The sequence below is a fragment of the Colletotrichum gloeosporioides genome (genome assembly GCF_011800055.1).
Source record: "Colletotrichum gloeosporioides strain Lc1 chromosome Unknown consensus_88, whole genome shotgun sequence".
Classification (NCBI taxonomy): domain Eukaryota; kingdom Fungi; phylum Ascomycota; class Sordariomycetes; order Glomerellales; family Glomerellaceae; genus Colletotrichum; species Colletotrichum gloeosporioides.
The window spans coordinates 182091-209788 of record NW_025544733.1 but is presented as its reverse complement, the minus strand read 5'-3'; the positions used below and the strand labels follow the sequence as shown (position 1 = coordinate 209788).

General features: G+C 45.9%; 8 protein-coding genes and 3 pseudogenes across 11 annotated transcripts; 3 read left to right on the top strand and 8 right to left on the bottom strand.

Annotated features, from left to right (window-relative positions):
- Positions 1-5117: 5117 nt before the first annotated feature.
- On the bottom strand, positions 5118-5450 carry GCG54_00001205 (uncharacterized protein; the record flags this gene model as incomplete). Its single annotated transcript, XM_045401324.1, has 1 exon — positions 5118-5450. One exon carries the CDS (start codon positions 5448-5450, stop codon positions 5118-5120), a length of 333 nt encoding a protein of 110 aa, XP_045258257.1.
- A 1346-nt stretch (positions 5451-6796) lies between these two features.
- On the top strand, positions 6797-7906 carry GCG54_00001204 (uncharacterized protein; the record flags this gene model as incomplete). Its single annotated transcript, XM_045401323.1, has 3 exons — positions 6797-7396; positions 7458-7736; positions 7787-7906. 3 exons carry the CDS (start codon positions 6797-6799, stop codon positions 7904-7906), a joined length of 999 nt encoding a protein of 332 aa, XP_045258256.1.
- Positions 7907-8455: 549 nt separating this feature from the next.
- On the bottom strand, positions 8456-14214 carry GCG54_00001203 (Multifunctional cytochrome P450 monooxygenase; the record flags this gene model as incomplete). The annotated part of the gene is given in 8 exon segments (XM_045401322.1): positions 8456-8740; positions 8757-8919; positions 8976-10106; positions 10884-11417; positions 11574-11605; positions 11994-12695; positions 12748-12870; positions 13306-14214. The coding sequence occupies 8 exon segments, from the start codon at positions 14212-14214 to the stop codon at positions 8456-8458; spliced, it is 3879 nt and encodes a 1292-aa protein (XP_045258255.1).
- Positions 14215-14663: 449 nt separating this feature from the next.
- Positions 14664-15977, bottom strand: GCG54_00001202 (uncharacterized protein; the record flags this gene model as incomplete). Its single annotated transcript, XM_045401321.1, has 3 exons — positions 14664-14852; positions 14905-15092; positions 15149-15977. The coding sequence occupies 3 exons, from the start codon at positions 15975-15977 to the stop codon at positions 14664-14666; spliced, it is 1206 nt and encodes a 401-aa protein (XP_045258254.1).
- Positions 15978-16042: 65 nt separating this feature from the next.
- GCG54_00001201 lies at positions 16043-18029 on the bottom strand (annotated as a pseudogene). Its single transcript has 4 exons — positions 18001-18029; positions 17633-17856; positions 16293-17577; positions 16043-16249 (listed from the first exon to the last, which is right to left on the bottom strand). Coding segments are annotated over exons 1-4 (1745 nt in total).
- A 257-nt stretch (positions 18030-18286) lies between these two features.
- GCG54_00001200 lies at positions 18287-19438 on the bottom strand (annotated as a pseudogene). The gene is made up of 3 exons: positions 19238-19438; positions 19055-19185; positions 18287-18981 (listed from the first exon to the last, which is right to left on the bottom strand). Coding segments are annotated over exons 1-3 (1027 nt in total).
- Positions 19439-19862: 424 nt separating this feature from the next.
- GCG54_00001199 (Short-chain dehydrogenase reductase 5) lies at positions 19863-20911 on the bottom strand (the record flags this gene model as incomplete). The annotated part of the gene is made up of 4 exons (XM_045401320.1): positions 19863-20107; positions 20178-20605; positions 20677-20749; positions 20800-20911. 4 exons carry the CDS (start codon positions 20909-20911, stop codon positions 19863-19865), a joined length of 858 nt encoding a protein of 285 aa, XP_045258253.1.
- A 297-nt stretch (positions 20912-21208) lies between these two features.
- On the bottom strand, positions 21209-22224 carry GCG54_00001198 (uncharacterized protein; the record flags this gene model as incomplete). The annotated part of the gene is made up of 2 exons (XM_045401319.1): positions 21209-21888; positions 21951-22224. The coding sequence occupies 2 exons, from the start codon at positions 22222-22224 to the stop codon at positions 21209-21211; spliced, it is 954 nt and encodes a 317-aa protein (XP_045258252.1).
- Positions 22225-22553: 329 nt separating this feature from the next.
- GCG54_00001197 (3-hydroxyisobutyrate dehydrogenase) lies at positions 22554-23699 on the top strand (the record flags this gene model as incomplete). The annotated part of the gene is made up of 4 exons (XM_045401318.1): positions 22554-22578; positions 22636-23012; positions 23084-23584; positions 23646-23699. The coding sequence occupies 4 exons, from the start codon at positions 22554-22556 to the stop codon at positions 23697-23699; spliced, it is 957 nt and encodes a 318-aa protein (XP_045258251.1).
- Positions 23700-24046: 347 nt separating this feature from the next.
- Positions 24047-24907, bottom strand: GCG54_00001196 (2-hydroxy-6-oxononadienedioate/2-hydroxy-6-oxononatrienedioate hydrolase; the record flags this gene model as incomplete). Its single annotated transcript, XM_045401317.1, has 1 exon — positions 24047-24907. The coding sequence occupies one exon, from the start codon at positions 24905-24907 to the stop codon at positions 24047-24049; it is 861 nt and encodes a 286-aa protein (XP_045258250.1).
- A 648-nt stretch (positions 24908-25555) lies between these two features.
- GCG54_00001195 lies at positions 25556-27465 on the top strand (annotated as a pseudogene). Its single transcript is given in 6 exon segments — positions 25556-25811; positions 25829-25920; positions 25987-26732; positions 26807-26995; positions 27057-27194; positions 27271-27465. Coding segments are annotated over 6 exon segments (1616 nt in total).
- The last annotated feature ends 233 nt before the right edge of the window (positions 27466-27698 follow it).

Genomic DNA, 27698 nt, shown 5'->3' with positions numbered 1-27698 from the left:
GGGACTAACCTTAAAAGAGGGAGATAGCGCTTACCTTATATGGCGAAATATTAAAATAAAACGACTAAGTGATAAACTTAACTATAAAAAACTTAGACCTTTCAAAATTTCATAAGTTATCTCACTAGTTAACTATGAGCTTAAACTCCTAGAAACTATAAAGTGTCACCTAGTATTCTATATTTCACTTCTTAAGCTAGCACTATAAGGATTATAAACGAACGACCTTATTATTATAGAAGATAATAAACTAGAGTATAAAGTAGAAAAGCTATTTAACTACTAGTATAGAGATAATAAATAGGAATACCTTATTAAATAGAAAAACTATAGATATAAAGATAATATATAGGAACTAGATAATAACCTACTTAACTGTTGAGATAAGATTAATAAGTATATCAGAACGCTTAATTATATTAATCCTAGGGATAGACTAAGCCCCCCTATAACCCTAAAAGAATTTAAGGAATACGTAAAATACGCTAACGAAAGAGAAAGATAAATATAAGAAGAGATATAATAGAAATAAAGAGAAGCTAAGAAATAAAGAATATAACTCCTATTAGTATAAGCATGACTAAGAGGATACCTTAGACTAACATAATAAGAAAATATATCTATTTAACTAGGAATACTAAAATATGACTAAGACTCCCCTGATAAGAAATTTAGAGTAATAGGATTCTAGTTAAATAAAGTATCTATATTTAAAACACCTTAAGCACCTATTAATTATGCCTCTAACGAGGAATTTGATATATCTTCTGAAGACTTAGCTATAGCTGCTTTACCCTTCCTAAATATTATTTGTTTCTGCTTTTGTAAACGCTCTAACTTTGCTAACGATTTGTTTAACTCTGACTGAGCTTTTTGGTAAGCCTTAGCTTTTTGCTGTAAGATGGTAGCCCTCTTGTGAAATTTTGCCTCCTCTGCTACTTCTGCCTGGTTTAGACGATTAGACTCTGCTACTAAGCGATTCACTACCTTCTGAAGTTAGTAAAAGAAATTATATTGCTACTAAAAAAAAACCTATGGGTATAGATTGTATCCTTGGAAGTATTGTATGGGATATCTAAACGATAGTAAGTCTTATAGATATTAGAATCTGGAAGAAGTAAATATTACATACTGTGCGAATGATAATTTAAATAAGGTATATTGTTCTTAATACCCTTATTAATAAATTGAAGAATCTAAAATAAATGACGATAAGTTAAAGTACCTGAAGATTTTGGTTTCTGAATGCGACCTGATATGGTGTTAGTATTATGGGAAAATTAGGAAGTATGATTAATAGATCTCCAACCTAGGACTAATAACCTATTTATAATAGGTCTTGAGGATAAGACCTTTAGAGAGGGGACCTAATGTTACGACCTGTTATGTATGGATAATAGTTGACTGACTTACTTAGGTAATAGATAGCTAGGATAGAATATTTGTACTATAGGATTATAGGAATAATAGGGACTTACTTAGGAATAGAAGAATTATGGTATAAGTTATGTGATAATAAGGAATAAGTATAGATAAGGGACCTATAATGAGCACTTAGTGGATATTAGAATGAGCACTTATCCTACTTTAGAATGAGCGCTTATGATAATAAGGAAATAGCGCTTATGAATAGTAGGACTGTTTGTGTAAGGGACCTGTATATAAGACGACCCTGAGCCTGGCTTATGGTTAGACTTCTATAGCTCTTTAGTAATTAACTTAGTATTTATCCTTATGGATACTCTTAGCTTACTTTTACTGCGAATCACTTGTTGAGCCTAAGACTGATCACTTTAGTCTCTGAAAGACCTGATCTACTATAGCCTATAACCTACGACTCAGACTACGACCTTAGTGTACTGTTATAACGTGTCAATCCCCAGCTTCTGTTAGCAGACCCTACTGTCGGATAGCTGACCGTAACATTACTCTAACTATACTTAGTATATAATAAATATCTTAGCTACTTTAATTATAGCTGAATAATTTGTTATATACTCTATTACTTAGTACTAACTACTATCTTTATAGATACTTAATACTACTAATATACTAATTATTACGCTCTCTTTCTAGCTCTACTTATATAGGTCCTTAATAATAGTAATAATAGTATCTAAATATATTCTCTTAACCTCTTTAACCTCCTCTATCTATATAACCTACTTACTACTAATATCTATTTTAATATAGCTAGTAAGTATATCCTATAATAACCCCTACTATATAGTAAACTAATATAGTAACTATTTATACTCTAGCTACTTATCTATATAGAACTATATACTTACTATTTTATACTAAACCTCTTTATATTACTACTATATATTATCCTCTATATAGTTATTAAATAGCTACACTAGCTTCTAGCTGATCTCCTTCTACTCTACTTTAAATAATATATTATACCTAACCTTATATAGTACTACTATTATATATACCTTATTAGTAATATTATTAAATATAGCCTATATAGATTATAATATCTCCTTATTATCTTTAATTAGCTATATAACCTCTTATAACTATATTTTATTTAACCTTTTTAAATCCTTTATCTACTTAATATAATATAACTACTTATTTAGCTCTAACTTTTTATCTACTATATTAACTTCTTTATATATATTAACTTTAAACTACTTCTTTTAGTTCTTATATAATATAATAAACTACGCTATATTATCTATCTTTAGTTTTAATAGCTTATTTTAAATAGCTATCTTTAACCTCTACTTAACTTTAAACTACTAGCTCTTAATATATAATAAGAAAAACTACTAATATAGTACCTTTATTATCTATAGTAAATCTCTTATTACTATAGCCCTCTTATATATATTACCCTCCTTCTACTAATTATTATACTATTTATATTTAGTTTAGTAATACTTTTAGATAACTTATAACTACTAATATATATATAGATACTCTATATATTATATACTATCTACCTTTAGTACTATAATATATAGGATAGGTAGTATACTTAGGTTTAGATACTATAATATAGCTAAATTAGCTTAAGTATAGATAATCCTTAAGATATTATAGATAACCTCTATAATATAAGATCTACTAGTAATAAAGATCTCTTAGTAATATATCCTTAAATATAATAATACTTTATTAGTAACTATAGTAAATTAGTATACCTTATAAATTATAATAATATACTAAGGATTATAGATAAATAGCTCTATCCTAATAACTTATACTAGGGGATAAATAATAATAAATCTATTCTACTATTAATAGCTTATTAAATAGCTTCCTCTTATACTAAATATTAATATTACCTACCTTCTAAAACTATTTACTTTTAACCTATTTTTATATCCTACCCCCTTAAATTATCTTCTCCTATTAGGTAATATATTATTTAATTTATTAGATAGCGTACTCTTCCTAACTTAATAGGTTTATATATATTTAATTACTAATAATATCTTAATTTCCTCTTTATATAAAACTAACCTATTCCTCTTTTTATATATATTAAGTACTTTTAAAAATATACCTCTAATTAGATCTATATTATAGCTTTTAATATATCCTACTTTTATTTATTTTAGGGCTAAAAATCATTATAAACTCTACTACTTTATTTTAAATAAACCCTACTTTATGCTTTTATAAGCCTACTTTAATCTAGCTGACCATCTTAATAAACCTAATATTAGTTTATTATAGATATAATATTAGCTTATAACTTATAATTTAGACTATAACCCTAGTATATTATTATAATATATTAATCTCTAGCTTCTATTAGCAAACCTTACTGTTAAATAGCTAACTATAATAAAACTTATCTACTTATAGCTTAGGTCTACTTATAACTTAATATATTTATATAGCTACCTATAGGTATTTATAGTATAGGTTATTTTATAAATAATTCTTTTATAAATACTTATATAACTAAAGGGAACATAAGGACCCTTTTTTTCCTCCACCCTAACTTAGGCTAGTCTCCTTAACTACTATATCCTTAGATAAGGGTAATAATAGCGATTAGCTCTTAGAGCTATTCGCTATATTTCTTATTAAATATCCTATTAATCTCCCTCATATTATTCTTATCCTTTAGGTTTTTAGTAATCTTTTTAAATCTCTACTTAACTTAATAGAGAGCTTAGTTCTAAAGGTCTTCTAAGAGCCTAATATATATTATGAGGAGGTATAGAGATACTACGTTATTATTCTTAGCTATAAGGATATAACTAAGCTATTATTAAATATATAGTAAATTAGTCTTTTTAAGATATTTAATATTACTAGTAGTAAGGGCTATATTAATTAGGTAGGAGGTATATATAAAATTTATCTTAGAGGGCTTTAAATTTAGGCTATAGTATAATAGGGGGCTGCTTCTACTTAGCTAGGTGGCTTAAAAATCCCCTTTATATACCCTATAGGTTAACTATAGAGGTTATACTATGACCCTCTATATATTTCCCTATTAGAGTTATACAGCAGTTAATAAGGTATGCCTCTAGGCGGCAAACTGCAAAGAAGAAAAGTTAGAAGGGAAGAAAGATAGTATAGGTAATTTAAACCCTATTAAGGACTTCCCCTCTAAGTTTAAGCTGCTAGTAGTGATAGTGTTATCACCTAGGGGGTTCATCACAGTGTATAACTTTATGTTAGCGGTGCACCTATAGCTGTTGAGTCAGCGGGACCAGATCCTGCAAGCTAGGAACGTTGACGACGAGGAATAAACACTGGGCCCTAACGAGAGGGTGCTGGTTGCTGCTGATTCCCCTGAGAGCCTATTGGTGGAGGACGAGCAGGAGCAGCTAGGCATGCTATGATGGTTGTTCGAGGGATACAGGCGCACCGAGCAGCAGGAGCAGCGATAGGAATGTTCTGTTTTCACGAGGGCTTTGGATTCAGCGCCGTGATCTCGTTCACCAGGCAATGTTGCAAGTCACACGATATGTGGCTTTGAAGAGTTTGCAGCAAGGGCAGGATTGTTTCATAATGTATGGACTACTCAATGAATATCCTATTAAGAATTGTCGCCTGCGAATATGAATATCTCTCATTGGTTCCCCCTAGCTAGAGACTTGCGCAGTCTATCCTAGGTCTCCTGAGCCCCCTTTGCGCGGCCCTTAGCCGGCGCTGGGGTCTCTCACGAGCTTGACGATGATGTTGGCGGGCTTCATATTAGCGGCGATGCACTCGGGGGTCTTGTACGCCGGGTCCTCGGGGCCGACGATGACGGCAGGCTGGCCGCTGTTACTACCGCAGCTACGCAGAAGGCTCGCTTTGCACTGCTCCTCGGAAGCGCCGTCACCGCCATCGATAGTCCGGGCCAGATCGGCGTAAATGACGGTGGAGTTGGTGCGCGGGTTGACGTGCTTGGCTAGGGCCATGACGGATCCAGCGCTGAAGAGCGGGAGAGTCCGCTTAATGCAGTCGAAGACGGAGGGCATATTCCACATGGGGTTGTTGTTGGTTTTGGCGAGGTAGTGGGGTAATTCGGCGGGGCACTTAATATCATCTGGGTCGAGGTTCTACGAGGTGCCGCCGGCGACGCTGTAGCCCACCAGCTGCGGCCCTTCGCCGCAGGCGGCGCGGTGAGCATGCAGATTGAGCGGCACGCCCTGGTCGTGATGGCGCGGGATCACGCTGCGTACCGCGGCGCCGAGGCCAAGGATGGCGAGGGGCAAGAGGGTGAAAAGACATATGGTGTTGGCGGGGTCTCTGAGTTAAATGGCTGAGGGGTGGTGTTTGGGAGTCTGGCTTGTCTTTAGGGAAGGGAAGCAGAGTTGTTGGCTGGTTCTAAACCAATCTATCTGGTTATAAATCACTCCTTCGTCGTTAATATTGCTGCTGTCGCCCGGCTGAGATGGGTAGGGATTCGATGGTCGACTGGATGAATAGATTCTGGAACGACGCAAAGGCTCTATAGACACATGCAGGTTAACAGGGACAACTGGAGCTGCCCATGGCAGCACATATTCGCCGATCCCATCGCGAAGCCACATCGTTGGGGCATTGTGAGCAAGGCCTCGAGACTCTACGGTCACTTAGCCTTATCAGTTCCAAGCGGCTATCTTGTCGTGGTTGTACCTTTGCGTGTGTAGGTATAAGGTAGGGAAATGATCTGGCGTATCGTACTAACTCTTGTGAGATGGAGCAGCACTGCTGAGGTATGTGGGGTCAAGTGTGGTACACAATAATCTTTCATGTGGGGTATGGGAGTGGTGGTGATGTGTCCTGGCCGGGCTGTCGGCAAGGCGTTCCATTTTCAGTCTTAGTCTCTGGCAATTCTTCAAACTTTTACTCTAAGCCTGTTCTTGCATTCTTTGTCTTTGCATTGTTTTCCTGTCCGATTTCAAATTCCTGTTCCAGTATGGAAGATCCTCAGTCGCTAAACTCTGTATTTACACGGGGAACACCACAGTATGGACGAAGTCGGGAGCAATACTTCAATAAGGACGAGACAGACAGATATCCTAGTGAGATACACAACGTAACGTCAAGCGAAGGGGTTGTTGCGGCTCTTCGCAGAGCGCGAGCCCTTGGAGTCTCAGTGGGCGTCCGGTCAGGAGGTCACCTACCATCGAAGCCATCGTTAGTTGATAAGGGAATCCTCGTTGATACTAGTCAACTGAACCGGAAGGTGGATTACGATCCCGAAACACATGATGTCAGCTTTGGTCCTGCAGTCCGTGTCTACGAAGCTTGGAAAGCAACGGATGCGGTTGGGCGATTTTTTCCATTCGGCCACGCACCTGACGTCGCACTTGGCGGCTTTTGCCTTGCAGGCGGCCAAGGCCTCTTTATGAGAGGATGGGGGGCTACGATCACTGAATGGATCGTGAAATTGGAAGTCATCGTGCCCGACGGTCGCGTCCTTCTTGTCAGCAGAGACGAGCACTCCGACATTTTCTGGGCAGCGCGGGGTGCAGGCCAGGCGTTCTTCGGCGTCGTGACAAAGATTTGGAGTCGAACTATCCCCAAGCGACAGCTGTTTTCCAGATCTTTTACTTTCAACGTGGGAGATGACTTCGAAGAACTCCTCATGTTCGCCTTCGACCGGAACAAGGCGACCCCAAAAATGTTCACCGAGACCGCCGTTTGCATCATGCATCCGGAACTGCTTAATCCCTCGGCCGAGGAGATACTCTCCACATCATCACCATTATTGCTGTCGATCAATGTTCTGGCCTACTCCGATTCCCTGGACGATGCTGAAGGTTTGCTGAGCGCTTGGAATTTAGTGCCAGCTGACCTTCAGAAAGCTATTATCGAAGTCAACCCTACCAATCATACGGCCTGGGACGACTTTTTTCACCTACAGCGTCAGATCAACCCCGATAATCACGAACAGAAATGGGGTATACATAGTATTCTCAATGATCCATCGGTATCTGTTTCAGAGGTAGGGAGTGAACCCAAGTTCCCAACTCTGCGCTGGAGTATTCTAACTAGGATCATTACAGCTGGCCAGGGCCATCAAACCTGCAATGTGCGACCTACCCACCAAGTCCTCGTTTGGTTGCATTTATATGTGCGACACTTTGACTCCGGACGAGAACGACGCCGTCTTCAGTCTGCCGCAGCAGTACTACATCTCAACCTTCAGTGGCTGGAAGGATTCGGCACTGGTGCCGAAAGTCCGCGACACGATGAAGAGAACGTATGAGAAAGCCTCCACAGTTGCTTGCGGCATGTATATAGCCGACTTCGATCAATCATCTGGGTCGCTTCATTCCCCAAAGGTATGTACTAAGCTCCAGCATTAGGGATGAGAATTGACGTCATTGGTTAGATCAGAGTTTGGACCGACTCGGCCCGTGAACGATTCACGAAAATTCGACAGCGGTGGGATCCTGATGGGTTGTTTCAAGGGTACAGAGCATTCGAACCTGAGGATCATGCCATCAAATGAACTCTCTGAAAGCCTAAATATTAATAAACCTAGATAATCGCATTTCTTTGCTCTCGAAGAGACCTAACTCATTATGAGGCGGTGTACTAAAAAGGATCCTGCTCTTAAGATAACCATTGTGCTTGATTCGCCAGCCATTCACATTTCAGATTACAACTTTAAGTCTCTCTTCCAGTCATTTAAGCGATTTTCATTGTCTCCTCAAACAAACTTCACTAAAGCGGCTTGCCAGTGTCATTCATGCACAAAATCCCGCATTGCAGCAGCTGAGTAATTGGCGGACAGCTATCGAGCTAATAATATCCATTTTCTATCAGCTAAAAACTCTGGACTTCCGCTCAGGAGTCGTCATCTCCACCATTCGCGCCTTCTGGGTGCCTCCATTGTGATGGAAATATATTATGAATGCACGTCGTCTGTTTTCTGAAGCTTCCTACAGCACATCTGTTGCTTTTCAGGATCGACGGGTGCAAACACTCAGAAGTCTTATTTACACGATTTTCGTGATGCCATTAATGAATTCCAAGAATAAAACAGATGCGACTACACTCAGAATTCGAAGTTCATGCCTGCAAGGTCTTTCTGGGCCTCAACGTACTGTCGACGGATGATACCCTCATGGGCGGGGGATCGACACAAGATATCGCACAGAAATGGCTCCGGAACACTCAGAAATCCCGGCATCATTCTTGTTGTTGGGATCACCACCGACCCGTTGGAATGTACTTTCTTTTTGATGTCAAACCCCCACAATGTACGAGCAATGACAATGAAGAGCGACTTCTCTGCCAAGTGGACTCCGGGGCATGCCCTCCTGTATTTTTGAGTCAGTGACTGTTTAGACGACCACCGAGTTTTGGGTGTCTTGCCTTCCAGCGCCGTATGAGAAATGATCTCTGTCATACGGATCAGGCGCATTCATGTACTCGGCTGCTGTAAGGGGATGCCCAAGAAAGCGCGTAGGCTCAAAGATGTCCGGCTGTTCAAATCGACTGGGGTCCCGTTGAATAGCCCTGTATTGGATGACCACATCAGCCAGATAGTCTTTCAAAGGATAGGCAGAACGTACCACCAATTCAACACTACGGTTGACCCTTTGGGAATGAAAAAGCCATGATACCAGTCATCCTCGGTAGAAGCATGGTACATTCCGAACTTGTTGACAGGCCGCCATCGCAATGTTTCTTTGATCATTGCTCGAACGTACGGAAGGTTCTTTTCGTCGTCCCAACTCGGTAGCCGGCCAGATCCAACAACGCGATCCAATTCTTCCTGGCCCTTTCGCATGACTTCGGGGAAGAGTGTCATTGCAAGAGTCCAATTGTTGATTGTCGTGGCTGTTGTTTCCGCTCCAGCCTCTACGAGGCCACCGCACGTGTAGGCTGCCAACAGGTCGTCTATGCCATTCTTCGTTGGATCACCGAGGTAGAAGTCCTTACAGAAGCAGTCCCTCGCGCTTCCATCGTCTGTAGTTTGTTTGAGAGTTTGCCAGAGCTCCAGGTAAACTTTGCTGTCATGGGCAAACGCATTCCTACCCCAAGTCCTCCAATTTCCGAAGAAGCGTTCTGGAAGTCTAGCCAATGCCGGCAGAACCTCAACAGCAAAAGCTCCAGGCGCCATCATTACTGACAAATGTTCCAGAACGGTGAATATCTTAGTTATTAGAGGGTCTTGAAAGGAAGGAATGCGATAGCCGTACGTAGTGAGCAATATGACGGATGTCGAATATCTCCGGTTGATAGTGTAATATTGATCTGGCTGATTGAGAAGGTCTTGTAGTAGTACTCTTGACTCTAGCTCTTGTGTCGATTGGTATTTCTTTGTGGCAGTGAGATTGAGAAGACTGTGACTGTGTTTCCGCAAATTTCGCCAGTCCTGACCGTAAGCCATGAAAAGCTGGCGAGATCCACCGCTAGCCACATCTTGAGCTAAAGGTAAATGGGGCCGTGACGAATAGATCGCAGACTTCTTGTCCATTAAGTCCTTAACAGCCCTGGGAGATGACAGCCAGACGTAATCTGTAGTCCCGACCTTCGTGTAGAAAACATCGCCGTAAGTCTGATGCCAGTTACGAACCTTCTCTCGGACTGATTCAGAATCAGCTATATCAAACAAATTGCCTACGATCGGCAGTCCTCGTGGCCCTGGAGGCAGCTTTCTCCTTCGTGAGTCCTGAAAAGTGATTCCCATCAGCACAGGACTGCGGGGTGATAGCCGAGCCACACTTACGGTTATCCGATTGGGAACCAAGCACAAGTAGATGCTCGTAAGAGCAACAATAAAAGCAATCGTTACGTGCCACACCATGATATCCGAATTCCAAACCCGAAAGAAGGCGCGGAGGGACAACTGCTCGTATTGCTGGAATTTTATTGTTACTCGATTTTAAGGTTGTTGAGATAGCTTCGAATGTCGACTCAAAACCTCCAGCATGAAGATTATGTTTGGAAGTTCGCTCGGAGCAGGATTAGGGAGTAGACATTGATTTACCCCAGACTCCCCTATACTCTGCTCGCGTGATGAGTGTGGAGTAGGGAATTCAGTTTCAACATCAAATACCCTCGCATGTGGGGAGCACCAACTCTTCCAGAAGCGCAGATTCGTGAAAACCCCGAGATCATCTTATGGAGTGCTATGGCTTGATACGTAAGCTTATCTAATTGCAGGATATTTGTTTGTTAATGTCACGGAAGCTCATCAAGAAAAACGTAATATCAAGGAAGCCAGGATTCACTAGACTTCCAGTCGCCTCCTTAGGTCAGATCGTAATTGTAAGCTCAAATCTTTCAACAACATAGTAGTACTTCGCGCGACATCCATCATATGGTAGGCAGCAGGTGAGGTATTCCGCGAAGCACAATATGATTTCTCCCTGTGGCCTCAGCTGGAGCAGTGACTTAAGTAAGACAGATGAGCAACTATTCTTGGCTTCAGTGTCGCATAGTCGACACAAGCCACCGACACTTGCGAGCCTTACGACTTGTTTCCTTTCTCTTCATTGAATGCCAGGATGACCTTCTCGGCAACCTTGAAACCCTCGATTCCAGCTGGCATCCCACAGTAGATAGCGGCCTGAAGTAGTGTTTCCCTAATCTCAACTTCGCTAGCTCCATTTCGAAGAGCCCCCCGAACGTGTGCTGCGAGTTCCGGCGCCCTATTCAAGGCACATAACATAGCAATATTGAGCAACGACCGCTGCTTTCTTTCGAGACCAGGCCTCGACCACACTGATCCCCAGCAGGCCTCGGTCACCAGCTCTTGCATTGGCCGCGCGAATTCGGAGGAACCTCCGGTCAAAGCGGAGTCCACATATGAGCGACCGGCAACCTCATATCGTATTTTAAGCCCTTTGTCGTAGAGTGTTTTGTGGGCGGATTGTTCAATTTGAGTGACGTTTGGCTTTTCTGACGTCATGTCGATTGTTGACGAGGTAGGAGGTTCTGGGCAAGCACGATTGCTAGAAGACACAATTTGAATTTGCTGATCGAGGACTCTGTTCAACAGAAGATAACTATAGTCTGTCACTTCATCGGCTTGGAAAACAGATGTAGCAACGGATAGTAATGAGAAACCTAGTGATAGCGGCTTCGAGTGGAAGGAGGGGTCCCCGACAGACTTCTCAGCCCACATTGGCATCTGTGAAGACTTTCGACCAAACCGCTCTAACGCTACGTTATCTTTTCTATGTGGGGAAGACGTCTGTGGTAATGGAGGGCATCTCATAATGTGGAGAAGACAGCCCGGCGCTCGACGGGGTACCCGACCACGCGCAAATTGGACTGTGCACCCCACGTTCTGTCATTTTGGCAGTCACAGTGCAAACAAGGCGACTCAATGACAACAGGATGAAGACAGTGGCTCATCCCGACGCCCTTTTGAGGCTACATTTTCAGCACGATACTCCTTGAAAGTTCATGCCTAATAGACGGAAAATGAAATGCAACGGAAACTACATCGCCTCCCCACGCGCAGCACCTCGTACGTCAGCGCTACGATTCAGAAATTTCCATCAGCGAGACACATGCGCTTGGCTTTTCTTAATGTCATTCTCCCAATCTTCCTGGCCTCCAATATGCCTGAAAAGCACTCTAGAGTCTAGATCTCGACACTCTGCGGATTGGCTCGCTTTAGTGTATGCCTCTAAGCCAGCAGTCCCCAGTAGCAGCTTTGCGCCGACTGTTTCTGCAGTCGAAATAGCTAACCCAAAATCCTTTGCCATCAATTGCACTTTGAAGCCGCCCTTATATCCGTGACTGGACGGTGCATCTGGGCATATGCCAGGAACAGGATTGAACTTGTCGCAAATTGTGCTCTGTGCCGTGCTTTTGGAAAACACCCGTGAAAGTAACCGTGGATCCATACCTGAACGCATGCCGATGTTCATGGCCTCGGCTGTGGCGAGTGAAATGAGTCCGGAGCAATAGTTGTTGCACAGCTTTGCGGTGAGACCCATGCCGGGGGCCCCGCATGCGATGATATTCTTGCCCACGAGTCCCAACAAACCTTCGACGAGTGACCAGTTGCTATCGTTCTCAGAACAACCAACCATGAGGGTTAGAGACGCTGCAACTGCACCAAGAGTACCCCCTGACACCGGGGCATCATAGAACGCGACGTCAGGGAAACGCGACTTGACTGCAGTGGACACTACGAGAGACGTCTCAGTGTCAATGGTAGAGCAGTCAATAAGCAGGCGAGCGGACATCTTCGAATGCAGGATGCCGTCAACAGGATCCAGGTAGACGGCTCTCACGTGGGAACCTTCTGGCAGCATGGTGAAGATGATATCCTGCAAAGCTCGTTAAGTTATGCACGTTGACTGATGTTGGGTCAAACCTTACTGTTCCTTGAGAAACCTCTTTCGGTGAGTGACAGATTGATACTGACTGCCCGTGAGCTTCGACGAAGGATTCCATAGCTTCCTGTGAGACGTCGTAGATGCATATTTTACAATCCTTAGCCAACTTCGCGGCAAGGTTGGAAGCCATGGGAGCACCCATGGCACCAAGACCAATAAAACCCAGACGATGATACATTTCCATTATGCAAGTATGAGATAAATAAACGGTCACCGGCGTTCGATTTGCGTTGTGTTTAGAAAGTGATGTCGTTGGATAGTGAGTGGCGACTGGCTGCGAGAAGGAAGTGTGCAATGCGCTCCCTTTTAGGGGCTTCCCGGACCGCGGGGTAAGTAACAGACAATACTTACCTACGACCAGACGCCCACCACACATCCTTCTGCTTACTCACATGTCAAATTCTTCACATTTTCTCTGTCCGATTTTGACTGTGGGGGCACGGATTGCTCATTCAAAAACTCATACCTTAAAAGCATCGTACTTATGCCGCTAGATTGTTCCTGGGAAGAAAGAGGTCTTATGAGTATTTGCCCATTCCACATCATGAGCAAATATAACTTCCAAAGACATGCCGCATGTCTTGAAGGCCACCCTCCACTGTGAAATCCTTCTCAGAGTGTCGGCAGCCTTCATTTTGTCCATGTGAATACAGCACGCCCTTCCCGTATCATCTGTCCATTCTGCAATGGCCTCCCTTCCATGAAGCAAACGCTGGTCATGACAGGCATCCCCAATAAGTAAAGCCCATTTCCCGGTGCCTATTCGTGCTAAAAGGTTGATGTGGCCGATCAGATGACCGGGCGAGTCGACAATGTAGAGTGAGCCGCTGTCGCTACCTCCAAAATCGAAGATCTTCAGCCCTCCAACGTCGTGCCAGCTATCATCCAATCCAGATGCCATCTTTGCGGGACGCGACAACTCTTTAACTTTGATGTTGTCGAAAAGATCGGATTCAAAGTTAGAGTGACATAAGTGCCCGTTCAGGCCGGTCTTCAGCAGATCGAGAGATCCGGCACCGACGAAGAATTCTGCTGCGGGAAAGTCGGATGGCGTTCCGATATGATCCCAGTGAACATGGCTGAGCACGATTTGATTGATACTTCCCGGACTCAGACCACCTTCGAGCAGGCTCTGGCGCACGTCTGGGAGCGGTAGTATTGGCTTCCGAGTTTGCAAATGATGTTGTATCGGTTCCGAATAGTCGCCAGTTTCGCGGCGGAGACCCAGGTCAAATAGAATGCGCCTAGCGCCATTGTTGATGCAGTTCTGTATGATCAAGAAGGAGAGTGAAGGCACCAGAACCCTCTCTGTTGGGGAAGCCCCTGACACAAAAAGACTACTAGGAAGGGTGAATTCACCGCCACGCAGAGCGGAAACGCTGACGATGCCACGGGCCGAGGCCTCAAGAGCAAGTAGGGACGATTTTAGAACGTCGTTGTTTGATGTCATTGTTGAGTTGAGTAGGGGCTTTGGCGGGCACACAAGCGAGGGCTTTACGCCATACTTTATGTACTCTTGCGTGCCAACGCGGGGTAGGCGTCACAAACGTCATTTAACGGTGCACGTGGAATTGACTCAACTATTCATTGTCTACCTAGTAGTTAAATAATGTTCCCTGGAAAACTTATGACGCTGCGTACAAAGACATGAGGACTCGACTCGACACCCATCAAAGTATCCAGCTTTCCAAATAACAATCTCAGACCGCCGAGGCACTGCCCTCCTCCCCACATACATTTTCCAACTCGTTTCTGTAGATGAACCTTGCCAACCCACCAGTACCCCACACTATGCCTCGTCTGAACGCCTTCAAAAGTTGATATTAAGTGAGCTTCACTGTTTGGCCACTCATGAGATTCCATGGGGAAAGTTAGGCATGTTCCACCCATTTTCCAATGTCAAAGATTACAGCTGGCACGACTGCCTACATAAATGCTTTCAAAGCCGTCTCTACTTTCCAGTCTGCCCAAGCACAGCGGTGGACGGTCGACCACATGGCCTTTGGCTGCATCAATTATACGGGTGTACGCAATTGCCAGACGATTGAGTGCTTCTCCCATGCGAGGCGTAATGCCCCAGATCCAGACCTACGTCGGTATGTTAAATATGTAAACATTGTCGTCAGTTCTGGACACTTACATCGTGCATGAACCAACCCCATGTCTTAGCCACGGCCGCCGACAAGCACGAAGCTTCACTCAGTTCGCATTCTGCTTCTTCGAGAGCCTCTCTGATGGTGGTAAGTAGCTTGCTTTCGGCCGCAGTCGGCTGTATGCCAGCAAAGACACCAATCTCTATGGAATAGACCCATTTGGACACAAGAATTGCTATCGAAGACTTCAGTTCAACTTCAATGGCCCTGTATCTCTGGGTATGCTCTTACCGCTTGACCATCCTGCTACTGCGTGCTCCACGCTCCAACGAAATGCTGCTGTCTTTCGTACAAGCAAGTGACCAATTTTGACTGGGATCTTGAAGCCTTCGAAAGATTTTGAAATGATATCGAGTAGTTGCGGGCTGCGTTCCATTTTTGCAGTCACAAATGAAGATATTGCCGCGTCCATATCTGCATCATCTGTGTTCATGAGGCTAATTCTGATCGAAGGGCCAGCAATGCGGGTGTAAGCAATGCGCAATATAGCTTGGCAGTTGAACACGAGCGAGCATTCTTGGTCCTTCTCATGCTCGTCAGCATCCGCATGTGGAAGCTCACTCCTGACTCCTTGTAGGAAATCATGGCATCGAGTCAAAGACTGCATGGCGCTTCTCAGCAATGATGAGCTGAGGGGGTCATGTTCAGAGCTGGAAGAAAACAACGAAGTTGTTGATGTGAGCGCTTGGCATACTTGGAACCGCTGCCACATGTGTACCACCAGCGCATGTACAGCAACGAGAGCGGTGAGTGGCGATACGTGGTAAGGCATGGTGTTCGCGTGATACTTCCCTTCGAGTAAAATGTCCACTAGGACATCTTTGATGGTGTGGCGCCTGCTTTCTTTCTTCGTTCCGATGCTGTTGTATGTTTCTCTCCAGTCATCAATGGACCCCGCATTCCACAGGATTTCATCGCTGTACACTGGGATGTCCAAGTCTTGAGTTGCGTGAAACCCCGGGTTAACTTCGTATATGACCATTGTCAACGTGCTTTCGATGAATATGCCGCCTATCAATCGTTTCCATGATTCAAGCTCGATCCATAACCGCCAATCCATGGTGTCTGAATCAGGGGCGTCTCCCGCTACAGCTGCTCGAGCTTTGCTGTACACCTAGCTCTCAGTCAGAACAAAAGAACCCTCTCGAGAATTAGGTGAATAGCAATATATCGTACCAAAGTGTAAAATCCGTTGTCTCTCATGGTATCGTTAACAAGTTCTCTATCACCACTCATTATGGCGAAGAAGCTAAGCAACACTCGCGTCTGCACAGTCCAAAGAGGATAGTCCTTTACAAAAGCTCGTCCATCAGCAGGCAATGGAGTTTTAATCTGCTGGGGCGGAGATCAAGGTTAGCAAATACGTCTCACACACCTTCATCAAATGGCCAAGGGTATTGGTGAAGTTTAACTTACATCTCCTGAGCTCTGCTTTGCCAAATTGTACATCACTCTAGCGCGGCGACGATCGAGACGATAGAGCGCACCAATAGCACATATTGCAAGGATCAGGGGGCTTGGAGCGTGTTGCAGTTCCAGTGTCTGAATGTGAATGAGAGGGAAGTGCATGTGAAAGCATGTGATGTAGCTTGACAAACAGCTTTGGAGAAATTTGGCAGCGGGAATGGGAGTGTTCTTGTCTGAGTTTGGCAAGCGACGAAAAAGGTCTTGTTGAACGCAACCCCAGGTTTCGTCACTGATTGTAAACGTGGGGCATGGGGGATGCCCGTCCTCGGAAAGAGACGGCAGGTCGGACGCACGTTCCGTCTCGCGCACTTCCGTTGGACTCACTAAGGGCACGCTCGAAGGCCCAATAACAGCCTGGGCGCCTTTCCGGGAATTTAGTGGATAGTCCCCAAGTGAGCCAGATGTAGCAAGACCACCGGTCTCTACTTGATAGCGATCCTCGCTGATATCGTCAGCCTGTTGAGTTAAAGAAGCGAAGTTGATTGCAGCAAAATTTAGCTCTGCTATTGTGTTTGGTGAGAAGCCAAACGAGTCTGGATCGTTAAGCATGGCGACAGAGCGGTCCGTGTGGTGATCCGCTCCTCTTGGGGCATGTTGGCGAAGTACTTCCGTTGGTTCATGACTGGGTACGATTGCCGACGGTCCTGGGAGCCCGAAGTCCATGTCCATCTCTTGGCCAATATCTGAAAACAACGCCGGGTCGATCATGTCCAGTTCTAACACTTCTAGCTGGTGTGGTCGCGGATCAGCGGTATGTGGGCTGGAAGACTGGGGCTGCGCCCTTTTTGAACCATTCGAGCATTCTTCAGAGGTTTTGTCACACCTCTGACCTGGCAACCTGGTTTCCAGCTCTGCCTGGACTATTTCTTCCAAAATGACGTCGCGGTCTTCCACGCCGAACGGAGATGCTGTTTGGAAATTTGCTTCGAATCGACCAGTAATGGGAGAGGAGGCTGAAGAAGCTACGTCGATACGTGGAGACTGGTACTCGAGGGACTCCGGGTAAGACTGTCTTTCCAGATCTATCTCTTCGCCGTCCGAGATATCGTCGCTGACAGGTGTCTCGTGGTTTGTTGCTTGCGTCGATAGTGAACATGCCACTGTCACCTCGTCGGCGATCTTCTCGTTGTTGTGCAACTTCGCATGTAGAGTGCGCTCGTGTCTTGTTACCAAATCTCTGGGCACCAGTGGCACTTTAGTGAACTGTTATCCACGACAGTGATAGGGTCAAGATGTGGATCTACATACTTCCTTCCATAAGACTTGTGGCAGTACCGGCAGATATATGGCTTCTCTCGGGTATGGGTGCGCTGGTGTCGAATGCAATGCTCACTGCGCTTGAACGCTTTCGGGCAGTATCCGCACTTGTACTAACGCTGGGGGCGGCCTCTCCGTGCGACCGCAGCTGGGTGATCGTCGTTTGGCGACATAAGCAAGCTGGGTTGTTCGTTCTCAGGTTTTCGATGCAAGCCCTGTTCGAGGCTTTCAGATAGGGCTAGATATTCGGAGGATGGCGGTGGCTACTCAAGTTGTGACGATGGCGAAGTTCGTGTTCGACACTCGACGTTGCGGGGTGTCGGGTTGTGCAGTTGCCGAGCCAGTCCGGGGCAACTTACCAGAACAAGGGTCTGCCTGGCTCACACATTCGTAGGTGGGCCAGTCCCCCTGTAGACGGCACAGTGGCAGCTGCACCCCAGAAGGCACAGTTGGAAGTTGGCTACACTCGGCGGGGGCGAAATGCGGGGAAAAGACGGGGACTGCGCGGCAAAGTCACCGTTCGAGTGATACGGGTTTGCTAAATGTCTAATGCTACTGGTCTTGCTTATCACCCCTCTGACTCTCTCGCTGGTTGCGACGGAACATGGACCAACAGCTTTACAATTGACTTCATAAGATGGTCCTTCACGGCCGTTCATGAGCCCGGATCCTCGCAAGACACGATTCATCAAATCCCGGATGTAAGATTGACATGAGTACCTCATCCTCGTCATTTTTGATAAACTCGGCATCATGAGCCATAGCAATATGCATCCCATATCGTTCATTTGCCTGTCTGAGCTCTTCAATGGTGCTCCAAGCTTTGGTCAAGTCTTCGTGCAAGCAAAAGTGAGAGCCATCGGGAAGTAAAATGTTGGCAATGCTTCGGCGACCATCGAGAATATCTCTACCCGCCAAAAGGCCAGATTAGTCGTCGATAGCCCAGCCATTGCTCCAACAGAAAGTGAAGGGTAACTGACCTCGAATGACAGCAATCACTTGCTAAGACAACATGCTGCCCGTTTGGTAGTCGGGCGGCTGCAGCCAGATTCCCTTCCATATGCCCCGGGGCGTCAATCACCCAGAAGCTGCCATCGCCAAAGAAGTCCTTCGCACGATGAAAAGGGCCCCATTGAACCCATGGTCCCTCAAGCTCTTCAAAGGACTCTGACTGCGAGTCGCCCTTACCAAAAAAGCGAGCGTCCCACTGGACCATTGGTTGAATTTCGCCATCTCTTACATGCCCTGGGGAACAGTGCTTTGCAGTACCAGGGCCGAACAAAACTTTGGCGCGGGGGAACTCGCCTTTCAGCGGTCGGCAATGATCCCAATGGGCATGACTACTCTCAGGTCAGCCACGTGGTCCCATTGGCCTGGACGTATTTATGGGGAGATTTAGGTTCTTGCCTGAACATGACAGTGTCGATTTCTTCTGCCGTCACTCCTAAGTCCTTCAGCTGCGTAATGAGCGATCGTCTGGGTCCAACTGGGTTGCAACTCGTCCAGTGATAGTTTAATACAAACGGCGTATAGAGTTCGCGATCCTACACGGCGGGGGATGAGCGGAGGTGTAAAAGGTGCCCATTGCAAACTTACATTGTGGATTCCAAGGTCCCAGAGCATTCGTCGGCCTGTAGCCCTGTGATGAATGAAGAAACACCAATCATAAAGATAGTATGGCTCTAAACGCCCATCCTCGTGGATCTTTGTGTCGTCGGTGGTTGTGAATCCTCCTCCGTCCAGTAGCACAATCTCGACAGTCCCGGTGGCCATGGGAATCGGTCTGTTCGACGCCATTTTGGAACAGATACATGAAGAAATGCCAGCTCTGTACCTCTTGAGAAACGACCCCGGTATTGGGGAGAAGATCAGAGTTAAATAACTTAGGTTGCCTCCACTCTCGCAACTTCCCCGCATTCAGTACATAGTGGCCGGGGAACGGCATACGTCCACAAAAAAGCGATCCATCATCTAATTGATTGTTCACTGCCGTGACTGATGTTTCCGTGGGAGTCGTACTTTCGAGGACCAATACAGCCGTGAAGCAATAAAAGATTTAGGAAGAGAAAGGCCCACGGTTTCCAGCAACAATGTGAAGGCTGAGCAATTTCTCGTCTTATTAGAACTCTCATTCGAACCATCTATCACCAAAGCATCCTAACTATGTATACATGCCTATGAAGTAAAGTTAAGCGTGCTTTTATGGCTTCTGGGCGTTTGGCTAGGGAATCAGTCTTCGCTGCCCTTCCCGCATATTTCTGTCCAATTCCATTCCCAACCAAAGGGGCTGGGTCTCATCTAGCTTGTCCTCCAACTCTGTTATATTGCCTCCATTCACAAAAAAGGTTTTGCCATTGATATCTGGTCTTGCTGCTGGCAAAAGACTTGCTTTGGCAACATCTCGAGGTTGGTTCGCTGGGAGGTCCCCCCAAATCGATCTTATATGGTCTGTTACCATTTCCGTTACTAATGATTTTCAAATCAGAATCATACTGGAAGTATTTGGGGTAATCATAGCCTCGCCGACTTGTCTTACCTGTCATCCAAGGAGCTATCATGTTCACGCTGATGTTCATCTTTGGAAGCTGGGTCCGCAGGGAACGCATGAGACCCAACACAGCCCCTTTACTGGCACAATATGTGTACAAGGGGGGTGTGTCCCAGATGCTAGCCGCTGATCCAAAGAGAACAAGTTGCGAAGGTATCTGAGGATGCATCCGGAAAAAGCTGATCGCGCATTTGGTTACGTACCAGGTTGCAGCAACGTTGACGTTCAGAACGGAGAGGTCCGGCTTCTTCAAATGCAACAAGTCGTCATCAATGGGCTCATCAAGTGTCTCTAACTTATTAATTGCGGCGTTCGCAATGACTGTGTCGATCCGGCCGAACTTCGAAACGGTTTCTTGGAAGAAGTGGAGGAGTTCATCCCAGTCAAATACATCGCATCGCTTGAAGAACACGTTACTGCGAAAAGATCCATTAGCCCCTCTTTCTTGAGAGATTGAATGTCTGCTATGACATAGGCAGTTTGTTACGCGTCAAGCTCCTGCTCCACTTGTTTGCCTCGAGCCTCGTCGACGTCGCAGAACGCTACTTTGGCGCCATTCTCTGTGAACAAGTAAGTGATACTACTCTTCTGATAGAGAAAGGCTGCTTACGATGAGCGAGAGTCACAATGGCTCGGCCAATGCCGGCAGCACCACCAGTGACGAGAATCACCTTGTTCTGGAGTTTTTCAAACTCCCCGTTGTTGATGACATAAGTGGTCATTCTGTGCGTGATTCAGAGCTTTGCGTACAAACTTGATGAAATGGGTAAGTGAGTAGTGAGCAATGGCCAACCGAATCGCCCGTGCTTCAGTCGTTTTAACAACTTTCTCCCAGTACCTACCAGGGTTTTCTTGTACTCCACATACGACCACATTCAGATGATCTCACTTTGTGGGGTGCCTCCTTCCGCGATAAACATGTGATCAACCACAGATTTGGGTGATTTGGGGAGGAATCTACATCCTTTGCTTCTTCTATTTGACTTGAAGTATATTTACATTCCAAACGCCGAAATGTATCATGTCTTGATAGTTACATAGGATGGGGTTGGTGTGTCATCTGATAAGTCGGCTGTGGCAGGCCAATGCTGATGTTTTAATCGTTGCGTCTCAATATCGTCAGCGATGGCGATCGCAAGATCAGCAGCTGAAATTCCCAGGAGTCTTCCATCCAAGGGGCTTTCGCCCTTGGGACCGTCCTTCAGCGGCAGGTTTCCCAGTGTAACGTTGTAGTTGCCTGTGCGTTTACCCGGACGGTATAACGCACTCGGGGAGACATAAGTCCAATTGAAGGAGGTATTTCCCTCGAAGAACAACAGGCTAGCCCGAGCTGCCTTGATGAATCCGCTTGCTGCATCCTGTTGCGCCTTGATCTTTGCCTCGTATTCACTGATTGTGGCTTTTGCCCTTGATACGTTCTGTTGGCTCCCATCTCCCGTTCTCAACAAAAGGCGCGCATCTCGGTATGCTCGCAAAGCTGTTCCCAGCGGTCCCAGTCTCTCCTCCATGTAAGTCACATGTGCATGGCTGTCGGATATGCCGCGTCGATATGCCAAGAAGAAATCTTTGCTGTCTGCCACACATATGCCATCTTCGTGGGGCACGTGTAGGCTACCAGTACCACCAACCATTACGAAGTAGTTGGTTTCAGCGCGCTTGACAGCAAGAACAATCTTTCGTATCATCTCGATGAAAGGCACTACAACAGGTAACAAGTCAGTGACAAAGACTGGTACTCGAGAGTTGAACAATGAGACGTACTGTACTGCAGAGCTTGATGACCACCGGTATGCGGCCCGTATTCGCTTACAACAACGTCAAGGTCTTTGATGATCCCGTATATATCAGCTTCCGTTGCTTGTTCCAAATCGATGTTTCGAGGTTCGTAACGTTCATGGCTTCCAAGCTTTTGTGGATTACGGGATATTCCAATGACACGGTGACCACGATTGATGAGCTCGACGCACAAATAGGAGCCTCCAAAACCCGCAGGGCCAATAACACCCACAACCAGCGGTCGACGTTCTTCAAGCATGACGGTGTTGAACTTGTGTTTGAATTATGATCCACACATAGGTCTTCAACATTTGCCAGGGGAATTTCTATTGATAAGGTAACTCGTAAAGATCTATGTCCACCATATCCATCGTTCATCACGTACCTATTATCGAACGCGGGGTAAAGGTGGGGGAGTGAATGGTCGCTGTAGAATTTGCTTCGAGATCGAGTGTGGGGAACCCTAGCGCCCTAGATACTCCCAGTTTTGCTAGCTTTGCAGAGGCATTTGAATTTCTGACATCTTTTTAAAGACATTGAGCTTCTCTGGAGATTCTTTCATACTATTGTTAAATCATACATGCCAACATGGATTGTAACGTAGGATTCATCGGTAGGTTCTGCTAGCCCAGACTCGACATCCTTTTCGACGTCACTTACGTGAACGAAGGCCTTGGTGCCATAGGATATCCTATGGCCGCATCTGCTCGCCGCAGACTTCCGCATGACTCAATTGTGTACGTTTTTGACGTACAAAAGGCAGCTTGTGCAAGGTTTTGCATCGAATTCGGCAGCCTGGGGCCAGTCAAGATAGCTCAGTCACCACGAGATGTGGCTGCAAGCGCTGAAGTGGTGATATCAATGGTGCCGGGAGGAAGAGAGGTCGAAGATGTCTTTCTACATCCTGAAAACGGTATCAGCGTCGCCCCCAAAAATCCTGGCAGACTCTTGCTCGAGTGCAGTACGATCGATGCAGCCACGGCTCGGAAGTTGGCTGCTCACATTGAAACAACCCAACAAGGCACGTATGTTGATGCCCCAGTCTCAGTAAGTATGCTGCTTGGCAGCGGTGCCGTTGCATCCCAGCATCAAACAATTCGGCATTAATCAAATTTTAGGGGGGCGTTCCTGCGGCGGAAACAGCCACGCTTTCATTCATGATCGGTCATCCTGCACCGCGGCCGGGTGACAAATCAACGGAGAGACTGGAAAGAACAGTCTCGTTGATGGGTGATCCCCAAAAGTTATTCTGGTGTGGCAGTGTAGGCTCCGGTCTTGTCGCAAAGATCAGCAACAACTATATTTCGTGCTCCGTCTTGTTATTGGTCGCAGAAGCAATGGCGATTGGTGTCAAATCGGGTGTGGACCCTAAGATACTCCAAACAATCATTCACAACTCAACTGGACAGTCTTTCATGGGAGACAATGTTTGCCCAGTGCCCGGCGTGGTACCTCACGCACCCAGCAGCAATGATTGGCGACTGGGTTTCAAAACACAAATGTTCCTGAAAGACCTTTCACTGGGAATAGAAGCAGCCCGACGTCAAGATCTCAAGCCTTCAATGGCAGAAGCCGCTTATGCGGTATTTGAGGAGGCATCAAAGAATCCCCGCTGTATTGTAAGTAATGATACATGCATGTCTTGACTTTTTTGGTCAGGCTAATATGGGGTCATCACAGGATCGTGACGGATCATCTGTATATCTTCACATTACGGGGGAAGACAAGAATTAGAACCACTTTGTCGAGCATTCAGATGTGAGCTCAGCATACTGTACACATGTCCGATTTGCAACTAAAGATCCGTTCTCTTAATCCAGACCTACCTAATACTATGTCTCCAAGAAGCCCCCCCAAACGATGAATACCATCACATTTTAACCTTAGTTCATAGAGCCTGCTTCTTCAGTCAACGTATAGCCCCAATCGGGATTCCGAGACATCAAGACTGCCGTTCGAAATGGTCCGCTGGGGCCTAATGCCAGTCATGTTAGTGAACAGGACACGTCAAACACCGAATCGGTGATCAGGGGCTTCATGAAGACAATTCAGATATTGAACTCTTTCTATTTTGTAACATTTTAGATCTCTTTGTTCTCGATATGCTGAAGAAACGTCCGTATTTTAGCAATACAGGCGTCGGCGGCTTCTGCGTATATCTCATGACCCTTGGAATCAATGATGCCAAGCTCTGCCTTGGGCACTGTCGCTGCAAGCTCCTCCATGGATTTCACTGTCACCAAAGCACTGTTCGTGGGTGATAGAATGAGCATCGGAGCGGTGATGCTTCCCAAAAACGGCCGGGCGTCCAATCGACTCAGAAAGTCCGCATAGCTTGCCAGCCCTTCCCCGTCACTCGCGGCCACCTTTTCAATCCACCAGGCTAGATATTCAGGGTCGTCACTTGCGACTGTCCCATTCGCGGTAGCGAGACGCCTAGCCCATTCTCGGGACCCTAGTTGACGGCAAGCCTCCGGCCAAGACCCTTTGCCAAACGCCAGAAACTCCTGGGCAGATTGCGGCAAGTGAGTGGGAGACGAGCATACAATGATCGAGAGCACACGCTGAGGGTATTTTGCCGCAAATATCTCGGCAAGCATCCCACTAGTTGATTCTCCAACAAAGTGGACTTTCTCTATGTTCAACTGATCCAAAGTGTCCTTGATCTCTTCCATGATGGTGGCAAGTGAATAGTCGTAGGCGTCATCCTGACCAGGTTTCGGATAGCTCGACTCTCCATGACCGCGAAGATCTCGCCGGAGTACGTTGTAATGTCGCGATAAAGCCGGCACCCAATGGTAGAAATGGTCAGCCGTACGAGCGAAGCCATGTTGTAATAGAATTGTCTCTGCGGGTCGCCAGGGATCAACAAAACTGTCCAGTACGTAGGCTGAGACTTGGCCATTTGGGTGATGAATAGTCCCGCGTTTGGAGGCCGGCATATTGACGGGCTGTGATGTTTTCTAGCCTGCTCTGTTGTCACTAATTAGATTTAAGACAGTATGTTTCCCCCAGCCTAGACGAAACCGAGGTGCAATACTTGTACGTAGAGAGCATTAGAAGAGCCATATACCTTGACTCAACCCAGATCAGTCATTCACGTCCCTGCCTCTCTTCTCATTGTGGGTGGAGGTTGTTTGAATGTGGGGTAAAGGCGCACACCGGGAGCAAGAAACGTACTTACCTTAGTTACGAGGAAGTTACCTACCCCACACGGACTTCAGCTTGTTTACATACAACATAACGGGTAGCTGTGTGTTTGCGGGGAAGGAAGGGCTAAGTTTGCGCAGTGCGTCCGCGTGGGAACCGCCCTTTGGTAGAATATGGGGTAGGACACATCCTTCCCACGCTGGTGACGTAGATCTTCAGGGTGTAACTCTCTCTCAAGGATGGGCAAGCTGCGTAATTAGAGATTTGACAGATATCTTTAACTTCGCCTAGAACAAGTTTACCCTTCACAAAAAGTTCCTTGATTTTCACAATTGCATGCTGCGGAGTTCCTAAAGAATAAACTCACCAACTCACTTGAGTTTGCTTCAAGAAGCTCGAAGTTATCCCTCAAATCATCACGACTCTACTTGCAAATCAAAATGTCCATATTTGACAGTCCAATCACCCATATCATCCTACTATCTTCTGCACTTTTATTGGTTTTCGCATTCGCCCTCCCATCTCTATTTGAAGCCTTTTCCTCTTTGAGGAGATTACCAGGTCCATTCCCAGCTCGTCTCTCACGGCTATGGTACTTGAAGCAGGTCAGCACAGGAAACTTCCATCAAGTCAATATTGATCTTCACCGGACGTACGGTAAGCCTAAGCTCCTGTTCCGGAAGACTTCATGGATAAGTGAACTCATAAACTAGGCCCTGTTGTGCGTTTAGCGCCAAATCAATATAGCATCGATGATCCGGGTGTGATCAAGACTATATATGGAATCGGCAAGGGATTTCCAAAGGTAATACTTCGCTTCGATTCGTTCACTAAATCTCCATCTGCTGACAGCACTCGATCAATTCCCTAGGCAGCATGGTATGAAGCCTCCAGCGTACCCAACCCGCCTTGGTGCGATCTTTTCACGGACCGAAACAGCGTACGCCACGCTGCTAATCGACGAATTGTGGCAAACCTCTACTCCGTGACAACACTCAAAGATATGGAGCCAGAAGTGGAAGACTGCATCAGACAGTTTGTGTCTCGCCTTACACATCTGTCAAAGTCGGGTGGGATACTTGACTTGCAATTCTGGATGCAATGTTACGCATTTGATGTCATCAGTCAAATCACTGTGGGTTTTCCTACTTCCTGGAGACCGTCTGGAATCATTTTGACATTCTTGTTCACATGCAGCTTGGGAAACGATTTGGGTTTCTCGATTCCGGTAAGGACAATCTGGGCATGTTCAAGAGCCTTCACGCTTATCTCAAGTACTGCGCTCTTGTTGGTATTGAGCATGAACTTCACCGCCCCCTTTGGTGGCTTATTACCAAATTGCCTGCAGCCGGGTTGATGCACATTGTGAATTTCACCGCTCACGAACTCGAAAACGGAAGGCAGGTTTATGACAGCGAACAAGGCAACAAAAGTGCCGTGCGAAAAGACTTTATGTCAAAATTATTTCGTCTACAAGATGAGAACCCGGACAAATTTCCCTCCAGCGCGATTTTCGCCACTTGCATGACCAACATTGGAGCTGGCTCTGATACTACATCGATCTCCCTTTGCGCTATTTTGTACGACCTCATAACCCACCCAAACGTTCTCGACAAGGTCTGTTATACTCAGCACACATTGGTAGACGTTCAGTTGTGAAGACCATACTGAGAGTAATCTAGTTGCGCTAGGAGATTGATGCCACATTCGCAGAACTTGGGGATCCGGACTTCATCCCATTCAAAGCTGCGCAGGCATTATGCTATCTGCAAGCCTGCGTGAAGGAGTCATTGAGACTTCATCCCGCAACCGGGCTTCCGCTAGCGCGTGTCGTCCCAGCAGGTGGATCAACTCTCGCCGGAACGCATTTCCCTGAAGGAGTGAGTACAAACAAGGTCCAGGTCATTGAACCATTCGCATCTGCTAAAATGAGAAACGCAGTCTGTAGTTGGCGTGAACACGTGGGTTTTACATCGAAACAGTAGTATATTTGGGCTTGATGCCGACCGATACCGTCCGGAGAGATGGCTGGATGACGACAAAGACAAGCTTTCTTTGATGGAGACCAACTGGATCCCGGTACGTCAACATATTGTTTTCGATACGCCAGTAGTTGGATAGGAGCAGCGCAGCTACTGACTTTCGCTTCCGATAGTTTGGAACAGGTTCCAGAACTTGCATTGGCAAAAATGTTAGCCTGCTCGAGATTAACAAACTGATCCCTGTTTTGGTGAAGGGGTTCAACTTTAGTTGTGTGAATTCCCAGACTGAAAGGCATGAGAACTACTGGCTGGTCAAACAGGTTGGCATTCATTGCAAGGTGTCATCAAGAGCTGCAGAGGATGCGTAGCATACAACATGGAAGTCTGTAGCAGAATTATCACTCCATGATGACGACTGTCATTGCTCTCATGCAACTCTATGTTTGCACGTGAACAAGTCCGAGAAGGTCTCCCTTTCCGAAGGACGTGGAGCAACAAAGAATGACTCTGGTGGAAGTCTCAAGGTGGCCTTTGGAATAGGTATGCAAAAGAATAAGCAGATTGAGCTCGCCGACGCCGACGCGCAACACTACGCTCATCC